General features: G+C 41.1%; 1 protein-coding gene across 2 annotated transcripts; it reads right to left on the reverse strand.

Moving 5' to 3' along the window:
* Positions 1 to 2,517: 2,517 nt before the first annotated feature.
* Positions 2,518 to 8,309, reverse strand: chmp7 (charged multivesicular body protein 7). Of its 2 annotated transcripts, XM_059503156.1 has the most exons (11): positions 8,131 to 8,309; positions 7,066 to 7,341; positions 6,791 to 6,962; positions 6,531 to 6,716; positions 5,402 to 5,535; positions 5,240 to 5,288; positions 5,043 to 5,162; positions 3,569 to 3,667; positions 3,421 to 3,478; positions 2,944 to 3,174; positions 2,518 to 2,825 (listed from the first exon to the last, which is right to left on the reverse strand). In XM_059503156.1, exons 2-11 carry the CDS (start codon positions 7,335 to 7,337, stop codon positions 2,773 to 2,775), a joined length of 1,374 nt encoding a protein of 457 aa, XP_059359139.1. In that variant the 5' UTR covers positions 7,338 to 7,341; positions 8,131 to 8,309; the 3' UTR covers positions 2,518 to 2,772. The 2 variants fall into 2 exon arrangements, with proteins under 2 accessions (XP_059359139.1, XP_059359140.1); XM_059503157.1 differs by lacking the exon at positions 6,531 to 6,716.
* Between the last annotated feature and the right edge of the window lie 4,447 nt (positions 8,310 to 12,756).

Consider the following 12,756-nt stretch of genomic DNA (forward strand, 5'->3'; position numbering starts at 1 on the left):
TAAAAAAATCTGTAGTTTTGTCAGAGTTAGAATTTGTTGTTGTTTTCTAATATATTTTGAATTATCTGCTTTTGCAAATTATTATACATACATTTGAAAAAAACATTACAAGTCACCACTATGACGTGATAATCACACACTATTTATTTCAGAAAATTATTTATCAACAACTATTTATTTTTTTAGAACAAGAGATTTTAGAACAAGATGAATTTTAAAAGTAAATAAACCAATATAATACAAAACAACAGCACCAATAAACTGTAATGAACAGGAGTGAAGGGTACACAGAACAACTTTTTTTATAAATCACATGGCTAATAAACATGTGAAAGAACAAGCAGAATATTATAGAATATATATTACAAGCTTGTTCCATGTTGCATATGTGACATTTTTCAGATTTGTGCCAGTTTAGTTGATTTTATTTGCCAATTTCTATAAAAATGCTCTCTGTTGCAGTGGCATACGTATGTTTGTGTGTGTGTGTATGTGTGTGTGTGTGTGTGTGTGTATGAGATAGAAAGTTTGTTCCACTTTGGGTTTATGCTCTAGGACCAGACCTTGAATTAAATGTAAAAAATTTTAGATTTATGCCAGTTTAGTTAATTTTATTTGCCAATTTCTATAAAAATGCTCTCTGTTGCAGTGGCATACGTATGTTTGTGTGTGTGTGTGTGTGTGTGTGTGTGTGTATGAGATAGAAAGTTTGTTCCACTTTGGGTTTATGCTCTAGGACCAGACCTTGAATTAAATGTAAATTTTTTTAGATTTATGCCAGTTTAGTTAATTTTATTTGCCAATTTCTATAAAAATGCTCTCTGTTGCAGTGGCATACGTATGTTTGTGTGTGTGTGTATGTGTGTGTGTGTGTGTGTGTGTGTATGAGATAGAAAGTTTGTTCCACTTTGGGTTTATGCTCTAGGACCAGACCTTGAATTAAATGTAAAATTTTTTAGATTTATGCCAGTTTAGTTAATTTTATTTGCCAATTTCTATAAAAATGCTCTCTGTTGCAGTGGCATACGTATGTTTGTGTGTGTGTGTGTGTGTGTGTGTGTGTATGAGATAGAAAGTTTGTTCCACTTTGGGTTTATGCTCTAGGACCAGACCTTGAATTAAATGTAAAAATTTTTAGATTTATGCCAGTTTAGTTAATTTTATTTGCCAATTTCTATAAAAATGCTCTCTGTTGCAGTGGCATACGTATGTTTGTGTGTGTGTGTATGTGTGTGTGTGTGTGTGTGTGTATGAGATAGAAAGTTTGTTCCACTTTGGGTTTATGCTCTAGGACCAGACCTTGAATTAAATGTAAAAAATTTTAGATTTATGCCAGTTTAGTTAATTTTATTTGCCAATTTCTATAAAAATGCTCTCTGTTGCAGTGGCATACGTATGTTTGTGTGTGTGTGTGTGTGTGTGTGCGTGTGTGTGTATGAGATAGAAAGTTTGTTCCACTTTGGGTTTATGCTCTAGGACCAGACCTTGAATTAAATGTAAAAATTTTTAGATTTATGCCAGTTTAGTTAATTTTATTTGCCAATTTCTATAAAAATGCTCTCTGTTGCAGTGGCATACGTATGTTTGTGTGTGTGTGTGTGTGTGTGTGTGTATGAGATAGAAAGTTTGTTCCACTTTGGGTTTATGCTCTAGGACCAGACCTTGAATTAAATGTAAAAAATTTTAGATTTATGCCAGTTTAGTTAATTTTATTTGCCAATTTCTGTAAAAATGCTCTCTGTTGCAGTCACATACATGTGTGTGTTTGTGTGTGTGTGTGTGTGTGTGTGTATGAGATACAAAGTTCGTTCTACTTTTTATTTATGCTCTAGGACCAGATCTTGGTTTATTTGTAGAAATTTTCAGATTTATAATGGATTTAGTTTTATTTTTTTGACAAACAAAATTTTAAAAAGTCATTTTTTGCATTTTCCCATTCATTTTCAATGTGGGGTCATTTTGACCCCAAAGACCTTAAAAGGTAAATTTTTTTTACACACCTTTAGAACAACCAAATCAAGCCCAGTTTTTTTGTGCATGTTTAGATAGATGATTTAGGAAATGTCACCGAGTTTCATGCCCCTGCGATGAAGGTAACACTTTTAAAAAATGAAGGAAAAATCCATTGGGGTCATTTTGACCCCAAAGGATGATTAAAGGTTAAAATAACTTCTAACTAAAAATAAGTATATATAGTAATAAGATTAATGTTCATAATTTTGGAGCCGTTAACACTATTAAAATAAATTAACACTTATTTTAATAAATACTAACACTGATTTCTTATAAGACTAGATAAGAAAATGTTTCTTCTTTCAGAAACAATATTCTTATCAACCTAAAAAAAAATCATCTTCACTTCTGGGAGTGTTTATAACTTATTAATATGGCTATATACTTAAAACTACATATTTGAAAATACTATACTCTTCAAAGAAAAATACTACTACTACTAATAAAACTGCAAAGACAGATCTGAGTGATCATCTCACTTCTCAAAACAACGCACACACAATATTCTTCATTTGGCATCATAATTTGTAGTTTTATTAGAATAATACATTGTACAGACTTTACAAACTCAAAAAGCCACTCTTAAAACCTTCTTTAAAAACAAAAATAGACATGCCATTACAAACATGAATAAGGGCTTTTCATGAAGACTTTGTAGGGCTTATTACAATGCAAGGACACACAAGTACTGTATTTGATGGCTTTCTTTAGTGGATAGCGATTAACCCATTTTAGGGGCTGCTTGTGCTCAACGGTCGTTCACTGGGCCGGCTCCAGCTTCCTGTGAGCTGAGATACTTCCTCTCGGCACAGCTGAGGAGCAGAGAAGAGAAAACAATCAGTATTTTTGACAACACCACTTCAGATATGACTAATAATATCAATGCTGCTTGCCAACATTTCAGAAATAACTCGAAAAGCATGAAGGCACCTGTGTCAGAGACTCTAAGTCGACTTAGTTCTCTGTCCAGCTCCTCGTCTGTGATGCCTAGACTGGAATCAGGCACGGAAGGCAGAGACTGGACAAAATCAGCATCCAGGATACCCATTTTCCTTGGAGGAGAAAAAGGATGCGTTGGGACCGCTGGGAGCACATCATTATCTGGGATGGTTTTCTCCAATAATGACTTCAGCTCCTCCTCCAACTCTTCTGAATCCTCACCTGTGAGCACATGAAGCATTAGTTTTTAAGACAGCTTTATGGCAAAGACTGTTCCAGCTCAGTTGTGGAAGAGTGACATATTGTCATTCATAAATGAACTGCAGCCCGAAAGGCAGAAATACCAATCATAGCAAACAACTCACACCTATGAAATCATCTCATGGTCTGCAGACGCTGCTGATATACAGAATTCATCAGGGAAATTCATATTAATTCATAAATACATTTAGGGAAAAACGTGTATACCAGAATCCAGCGCTCCACTGGCAAGAGTCTGGTTGACTTCATCCTGAGTGTCGCATAACTGTGCAAAAAGGATAAATGGAACATAAAGAACTTAAATTATGTATAATGACATAATATTATCATAAACAATAGATTTGTGATGAATCACCTCCTGTATCTGATCAACCAGATTCTCTGCTCGCTCCACAGTCACACCCTTCAGTGAGATCCTCAGAGCCGCCACACCGGCCTGGTACGCCTGCATCACCTGCTCACACGTATAGAAACACTTCACTGAGCCATGCATCATCCACAGCACCCTCCACTAATAGTGGCACCCTTGGTAAATATGAGCAAAGGTGGCTGTGAAAATAAAACTGCATCGTTTATCCTAAAAATGATAATTAAGGCTCTTTTTTTTTAGTTTCATCTGATCTGACCATAGAACAACATGTGGAGATGTAGGGGCTATTTGATATATTTTTTTAAGCTTTCTGACCCCAAGACCCAACTAATCTCTGCAATTCTCCAGCTGTGCTCCTTGGAGAGTCTTTGGCCACTCAAACTCTCCTTCTCATTGTGCATTAGGACGATATAGACACACATCCTCTTCCTCATGTCATCTTCAAATTTCAAAGCTTTAGCTCTTTTCTTTTCTTTCTATTTTGTGAAGCTCAACATCTATGAACTGTTTTCTTTGGTTTTACTCTTTGTGAAGGATGATTAAGGGAATTTGCCTTTGAGTTCCTCATATTTATAATCCTGTGGAACAGGAAGTCATGGCTGGAATGTTAGTCATCCTGGTGTGCTAAACAAAAATTGTAAATACGAATTGAAATATACTTCAGAGATATTTTACTCATAAGAATTTCAAGGGCTGCCAATAATTGTGGCCAACATGCATTGAAATGTATAGTTTATCCATTGTATATAGATCCCACTCTTGTGATCACAATATAGTCGAGATCCATGTCTAGATTTATTCCTTCATCACTGAGGTTTGATTGCAGATTTATTCATAGCAAACAGCGCAAACGGCTGTGTGGAGGAACAACGATTATATTTCACTTTCATTTGAAGAGAATCATCTCACTAGAGAGAAAACCCAAATTCATAGCTTTACCAGTATTTTCAGATCATCAGCACTTTTTCCATTGTTTAAGCGTTTTCTGGAGAGATGAAGTAAAACACTGGGCAAAAAATGTCTATTTAAAAGAAAAGCTCTGATTGGAGGATGTAACCTCTTGACATCTGGCAACCATCAAGCACAAGTGCTTGTGGAGGCATGATACCAATAAAAGATCAAGCAAAAATCTGTGGGGAAATATTGCAGATGATTATGCTTAATCGAGGGGAGTAATAATCACGATCACAATGAATTTAAATAATCGTCCAATCAATGTCATGTGATTATTAAAGAGAGAACTATGCGCATGTGAATGTGTTGGTAAATCACAGAAATATTCTCAGGGCATACGCAAAAAAAAAAAAAAAAAAGTGTTGCAGAAAAATGTGAACAAGAAAAAAAGTGCAATTCAGTGCTGGCTCGTAGGAGTACAACGTGGCGAAGCGTGGGTGACTTTCACTGGTGTCGGCCAATTCACAGCAGACGGTCAGTGCATCTGTGTGTCTGTGCGTCTCACCAGGCGGTCGGTTTGGGAGTTTGCTATTCTGTCCAGGATCCCCTTCACCGTCTCCAGCTGAGCGAACAGACGGTCTGCTTTCTTCTCCACCCGCTTGCTCCCACGTAAACACCTCAGGGCCTGTGGCAGGAAGAGGTGGCAATCCATTAAAACGCATTTCTTTCCTATAACAATAGGCACAAAAAGTGCACTCATACCTGTGATTTCTTCCCCTCTTTAAGCAGTGATTTTGCCTGCTGCTTACACCTGCACATTAGAAAACACATAATTTAACAGCAGTGCTATTGTAATAACCCATCATGTCACAGAAATGACACTGGCTGGAGTAAAGTCAATGCAATCTGGATGAACTGGCTCACTTTTCTGCTTCCTGTCCCAATGTCTCCACTCTCTCCTCCAGAAGCTTCTCGCTGCGCTGGAGCTGATAGATGCCCAGGTCCACCTCGCTGACGGGAGGCACACGGCTTTGTCCTGCCTGACTAAATTTCACCAACTATACATGGACATGGTTAAAAGTGTCATTAGAAACAAACAAGTGGCAAAAGTTACTAATCAACCAATCAGTGCCCTGTGATTTAAGAGACACATTTGGATCGGTGATTGGTTGAAGAAATGCTGAAGCATGACTGTTTTTAGATATACATATCCATTCAAAAGTTGTTTTCCTATGCTCTCCAAATCTCCAAATATTTGATCACAAATACATTTAAAGAGTAACATTATGAAATATTAGTATAATATAAAACTACTGTATTTAACAATTTAATTTATTCCTGAGTTTACAGCATCATTACTCCAGACTTCAGTGTCACATGATGCTTCAGGAATCATTCTAATATGCTGATTTGGTGCTCAAGAAACATTTCTGATTATTATCAATGTTGAAAACAGTTTTTCTGCTCTAAATGTATTGTAGAATCCGTGATTTATTTTATTCGATTTTTTTTCATGGTTTTGGAACATGGAAAGTTCAAATGAGCAGCATTTATCTGAAATATAAATATTTTGTAATATTATAAATGTCTATGGCTGCTCATTCCCACGACGGAATAATAATAATAATAAAAAAAAAACACTCAGAATTGTGAAGAAAGAAGTCAGAATTGTAAGATGTACCTTTACATTTTATTTACTGCCTTTAAAAAAATATATATTATATACATTTCATATACTCGAAATTCAGAGAAAAAAAAAGTCAGAATTCTTACTTTTTTTCTTATATCTCATAAAAACTTTTTTCATTAAAAAAAAGTCATAAACTCAGAACAGAAGACAAAAGGTCATATTTAAAAACAAAATTCCATGGCAGAAATAATGAAAAACAAATTCCATGGCGAATTTAATGCACCTTTGCTGTATAAATATGAATTTTATCAAACCTTTTGAACGAAATTGAAGTGAGCAATCACTGAAAAATGTTATAATTCTGCATTATTACCTACACTGCGGCTAGAATTCATCAAGGCATGCTCTTGTCCTCAAACACACCTTCTCGCCTTCGTGAAGTGAGACGGTGACATGTTTCTCTCTCTGTAGCTGCAGCAGAGCCAGGTAGAGTGAGCTTTCATCCGGACAGATGTGAGAGGAGAGAGCACGCAGCTCTTGGAAAGACACCAGAGAGTGTGTTGCTAAAGGAGAAGCCCGATATGCTGCCAACAGTGCCACAGCCTTTTCCTGCAAGAGGAGGAACAGCAGTAGTCTATATAAAGACTGGAAATGAGCATTAATGCTGTTAGTTTTACACTTACCTTCACCAGGTCTATCACAACAAACGATTCCTCCAGTGGGACCCTCCCACTGCCCAGCAGAGCTGACAGAGTCCATTTCAGAGGTCGAACCAACAAGAGTCCAACACCCCACGACAACCACCCCGAGTCTACATTTGCAGCGAAGTCTGATTCCTTCTGCACCTTCCCGCTTCTAGAAGGACAATAGAACAGATCCCAACAGCGTGCTATAAATCCATGTACTGATTACACTTCGTGATCTACACGACGTTGTACTAGAGGTGATAGTGACTGACCTGATCATGCTCTGAAGGACAGTACTCAAGCCCAGAGGAACAGAGCCCTTCCTCCTGAAGCTCTCGTTCAGCTCCTGCAGATTCACACACACCGACCCGCGCCGCCTGCACTGATCGATGATCAGAGGACTCCAGAAGTCTATTTTCCCGTCCCAGTCTGTACAGTCCACATCTCGGTTCTCTTTGAAGGCAGAGAACAAGAAAGCCATTCGCTCATCATCCTCCCAGTCCGGGGGAAACCACGCATCGCTCTTCTCCACTGACACCGACATTGTGCTGTGAATCAAAGAGTTTTAATGATTACTAACCCAGGACAAAAGAAGTACACTTTGGCATACTTTTTAAATGAGTACAAATTATGGGAAATACTACTTTTTAAAAGGAATGCAAATGTTATTGTTTTTTAAGTATACTTTTAAGATTTTAGTACACTACACGTGTACATGCAAAACATTTAAGTGCACTTCTTTTGCACAAAAGTGGCATGCATACATGAAGTGTAGCTGACGGATAATATAGATTGCTTGTATTATCTTTTTAAAGTCGTTTAAAATTTAAGAGGGTTCAAATTTGAATGAATGTATAAAGTAAATGTAAATACAAGTTAATCATACAGGCCAAATCAAGTTCAACAGCACAAATATTCCATTTCTCGAACATGAGCTTATAAAATTAGCATGCATTTTTATTTAATGGTTTAGTAACTGATTTTATCATAATAGATGAAATACAGGATTTAAACCACGGCTGTCACTTTATGTGAAGCACCTTGTAGCAGTCTAACTAGTAAATATGCCTGTATTTAAGCAATGAATTAGACCTAGTACATTACAGCATTTCACATTAATGTCACTCAAGTGATCTCGGACAGGCTTGCAGCAAAAGAGCAAAGCCAAATAACTCAATTTAACGAGCCTGACCACCTTGAAGATATAAAGCCGTGTGTCAAAATCTAGTGAGCTGCACGAATATAATGCCTGATACATGCTATCTAGGTAGGAAGCTCACTAGACAGCCAAAAACTGGTTCCCCGGTCTTAATGTGTTTTACGATTCAAGCTCAGACCTCAAGTTCAAGCAGCTGGATAACGCTCTCAGCTTAAAATCTCCTCAGTGTTTGTCGTGACATCCATCGGCGGGAATCCACATACTGCTTAAATCATCGGCGGTGGAGAGAGGAACACAAAAAGCTCAGTTTTAACCGTTTAATCGTATGCTAAAGATGACAGTAGCTCACCCGGAAGACGACAACACTGCTGTTTTCCCTCGGACCGTCTTAATAACACCACTGTTGACAGCTTACTGCCACCTCGCGCTAAACCCGCTCATAGAAACAATAGTATGTTCCTGCACAACCGGAGGCTGCAGATTCAGGACCGCAGATCTAGGACCGCAGTTCTAGGACCCTAGTTTTTCGTGACAGCGCCACCTATCGTACTGGACGATATAGCAATGGCTGCAGTTTCAGGACCGCAGTTCTAGTACCCTGTAGGTTTAGTTTGCAGTCACGTTACTTTGTATATATAGCATCAATATATTAATCTCAGTGGTATTCAGTGGTGTCAAAAGTATTGGCATTCATTACTCAACTAGAAGTATAGATACTAGGGTTTTAAAGACTTTTGTAGAAGTTGAAGTATCAACTCAAGCTTTTTACTCAAGTAAAAGTGTAAAAGTACTGGTTTAAAAACTACTTAAAGTATAAAAGTAAAAGTAATGTAAGGAAAAAAGTGCCATTAAGAACAAAAGCTTAGGCCGTGCCACAGGGTCCTATTGTGCAATACCCAACCTCTCAAAAAAACATTTTTCTAAAGGCCATAGGCCATAATGACTATAATGTTATATTAAATGTTCATGTTGAAAAATTTGGGATGCATTAGGCCACCTGTTTCAGCCGCATATATGCCCATTGAAAATGAACGCACTTTATTACAATGCAAATACATTAAAGGACTAAAGATATGACTAGTTGCCTATAAGTATTGTTATGGTGCAAAAAGTCAAATTTCAGAGGCATGTCATCAATAACCTTTAATGGAATGTAAATGTACATCCAAGCTTAGCTGCAGGAATCTGCGAGGGCAATGGACAAGAACATTGGTGCAGGCTTAGTAACAATTACACTTGTATGGTTGTCTATTTACAATAAACATTATAGTGCTGTCAAAATGAATGATTAATCCAAGTGAATAATCAAAAACTAAAAATGAAAAATAACTCATAATCCTGATACCTTCTTGATTGATAGCTTCCTGTATTTTCTACATACGTCTGCTATGTCCAGTGTGTGTGTGTGGGGGGTAACTGTTACGAGTCTGGTTCTCCCCTCTGTCTCTCCTTTCCTTTTCCTCCCTCTGCTGGTCATTACCTCACTCTTTCCCTTTCCCTCTTCAGCTGTTTCTCATTTGTAGCCTTTTCGCTGATCCGTTCCACCTGTTCCCTCTCTAACTCGCTTGCTATTTAATGTCCTCTGTTTTCTTGCCAGTTGTCAGATTATTTCATCGGAGTATGATGCTGGTGGTTTTCTACAAACCCTGCTGTATCCGTCTTGTCTTGTCACAGTCCTGTCTACAGTCAGGTTCAGGTCAGCTACACCTTATCACTGCCTATTAACCTCTCTTCTACTGTGTCCAGCCCTCCCGCTGTCGAGGATCTACCTGAGCAGCGCTCAGAGCATAGCGGCCGCCCAATACGTGGGGACGAGAGGTCAAGGCTCCGCTAGCCGGTCTCCCTGTTAACCTGCTGCATTCCAGCCGTTCACTAAATCAAGAGAGAGACACTGACCCATTCATCGAGGACCCTCTACGGGGCCGTCCCGTGATCTATCCTTTGTTCTTAGCTATTTGCCGTTTCTGTTATGAGTGACCTTTTCCCTGCATAACCTGCAGCAACCTGTGTTCCCGTTTACAGAGACTTGTGTCGTCGCTCTCTGAATAAACTCTTTCATTGCACTTGGATCCTAGCTCTTCGTTATTACAGAATAATCCGACCAACATGGATCCAGCTAAGGAAAGAACCATTCACACGGCTGTCGAACTGCAAGCTCGTCGTGTGGTCGAGACGCTGGCCGCTCAGCTATCTGATTTATCCACCCAGGTTCAGTTGCTCCGGAGAGCTTCTCCGCCCTCTCCTGGGACGCCTGATACACCGGAGCCGCGTGTGAATAACCCCCCGTGCTATAGTGGAGAGCCCACTCAGTGTCGTCCGTTTCTCACGCAGTGTGAGGTGGTTTTCTCTCTCCAACCAGCCACCTATGCCCATGAGCGAGCCCGGGTTGCCTATGTCATCTCCCTTCTGACTGGGCGTGCACGCAATTGGGGAGCAGCGGAGTGGGAGGCGAGGGCGGAATATACCATGCGCTTCGATACTTTCAAGGGAGAGATGTTGCGGGTATTCGACCGTTCGGCCCATGGTGAAGAGGCCTCCCGCCAGCTTTCCTCACTCCGTCAGGGAGGACGATCCGTGGTGGATTACTCAATAGAGTTCCGTACTCTCGCGACCACCTGCGGGTGGAACGAAACAGCCCTCACGGCTCGCTTTCTGGAGGGACTGAGCGCTCAGGTCAAGGATGAGGTCATTGCCCGCGAGCTACCTACGAGTCTCGACCAACTCATTGATCTCGCTATCCGGGTGGAGAAGAGGTTTGATCAACGTCGCCGCGTCAGAGGCGCTGACTCCACCTCCCGTTCTACGGCTGCAGCGACTTCTCCTCCCCGCTCTACTCCGGTTCCAGAGCCGATGCTGCTGGGCGGTCTGCGTATATCAGTGAAGGAGAGAGAACAGCGCCTTATCCATCGACTTTGCCTGTACTGCGGATCGGCCAGTCACTTTGTTTTGAACTGCCCCGTAAAAGCCAACGCTTGCCAGTATAAGAGGGGGTACTGGCGAGCGCAACTTCCTTGATCTCCTCGTCCAGGTCCTGCACATCCATTCCTATAACCTTGAGCTGGGCTGGTACCACCGTTTCATGCAAGGCTTTAATAGACTCTGGAGCTGAGGAGAATTTCCTCGACGAAGCTTGGGCACGTAGACCACACCCCTTTTTGCTTTAGATGGTAGTCCTCTGCCCAGTATCGACCTTCAGTCTATCCCGTTAGCTCTAACCATTTCTGGTAACCATCATGAGACCCTTTCCTTCCTAATTTTTCATTCCCCTTACGCCCCGGTAGTTCTAGGTCACCCCTGGTTAGCCAGACACAATCCTCACCTCGATTGGTCTAGTAATAGTATTCTGTCATGGAACCTGTCTTGTCATGTCAATTGTCTGTTATCCACTAACCCTTCTGTCTCTCCCATCTCTGTCTTTCAGGAGGAGCCGGCCGATTTGACGGGGGTTCCGGAGGAGTATCAAGATCTGAGGGCGGTCTTTAGTCGGTCCCGGGCCACTTCTCTTCCTCCACACCGTCCCTATGATTGTAGTATCGATCTGTTACCCGGTACTTCGCCCCCTCGTGGTAGTTTGTATTCTCTAACGGGTCCTGAACGCAAAGCTCTTGAGAGTTATCTGTCTGACTCGTTAGCCGCGGGGACAATTGTCGCATCGTCTTCGCCTGCAGGTGCGGGGTTTTTCTTTGTAAAGAAAAAAGACGGCTCTCTTCGGCCCTGTATCGATTACCGGGGGCTAAACAAGATTACTTTTAAGAATCGTTATTCCCTGCCGCTTATGGCATCCGCGTTCGAGCTTTTACAGGGGGCTAGGGTCTTCACTAAGTTAGATTTGCGTAGCGCGTATCATCTGATCCGCATAAGGGAGGGGGACGAATGGAAGACCACTTTCAATACCCCTCTTGGGCACTTTGAAATTTTGGGTGCTTCCGTTCGGCCTCGTCAACGCACCTGCAGTCTTTCAAGCATTTATCAACGACGTTCTGAGAGATATGCTTAACGTTTTCGTCTTCGTTTATTTAGACGATACTCTGATTTTCTCGCCGTCTCTCCAGGTTCATGTCCAGCATGTTCGCCGTGTTCTCCAGTGCCTCCTGGAGAACCGTTTGTTCGTTAAGGCCGAGAAATGCACGTTTCATGCCCACACCGTCACCTTTCTTGGTTCCGTAATCTCAGCGGGGGGGATAAGCATGGACCCCGGTAAGGTACAAGCCGTTACCGACTGGCCCATTCCTGAGTCGCGAGTCGCGTTGCAGCGTTTTCTTGGATTCGCCAATTTCTATCGGCGCTTTATACGCAATTTCAGCCAGATAGCCGCGCCCCTCACCGCTCTCACATCGAATAAGACCAGCTTTAGGTGGACTGAGTCTGCTCAGCGGGCTTTTGATCGTTTAAAGCATCTATTTACCTCCGCGCCCATTCTCATGACTCCTGATGTATCCAAACAGTTCATAGTCGAGGTTGATGCGTCTGAGACGGGCGTTGGGGGCATTCTCTCTCAATGTTCAGACTCTGATAATAAGATTCATCCGTGCGCGTTTTTTTCTTGTCGCCTCTCGCCTGCGGAACGGAATTATGATGTGGGGGATCGTGAACTCCTGGCCATTCGTTTAGCGTTAGACCAGTGGAGACAATGGTTAGAGGGCTCTACCGTTCCGTTCATAGTCTGGACTGATCATAGAAATCTAGAGTACATTCGTTCTGCCAAGAGACTCAATGCACGCCAGGCACGCTGGTCGTTATTTTTTGCTCGTTTCGATTGTACTATCTCCTATTGACCTGGCTCTAAGAACGTCAAACCAGACTC

This window comes from Carassius carassius, chromosome 21, assembly GCF_963082965.1.
Source record: "Carassius carassius chromosome 21, fCarCar2.1, whole genome shotgun sequence".
Classification (NCBI taxonomy): Eukaryota; Metazoa; Chordata; class Actinopteri; order Cypriniformes; family Cyprinidae; genus Carassius; species Carassius carassius.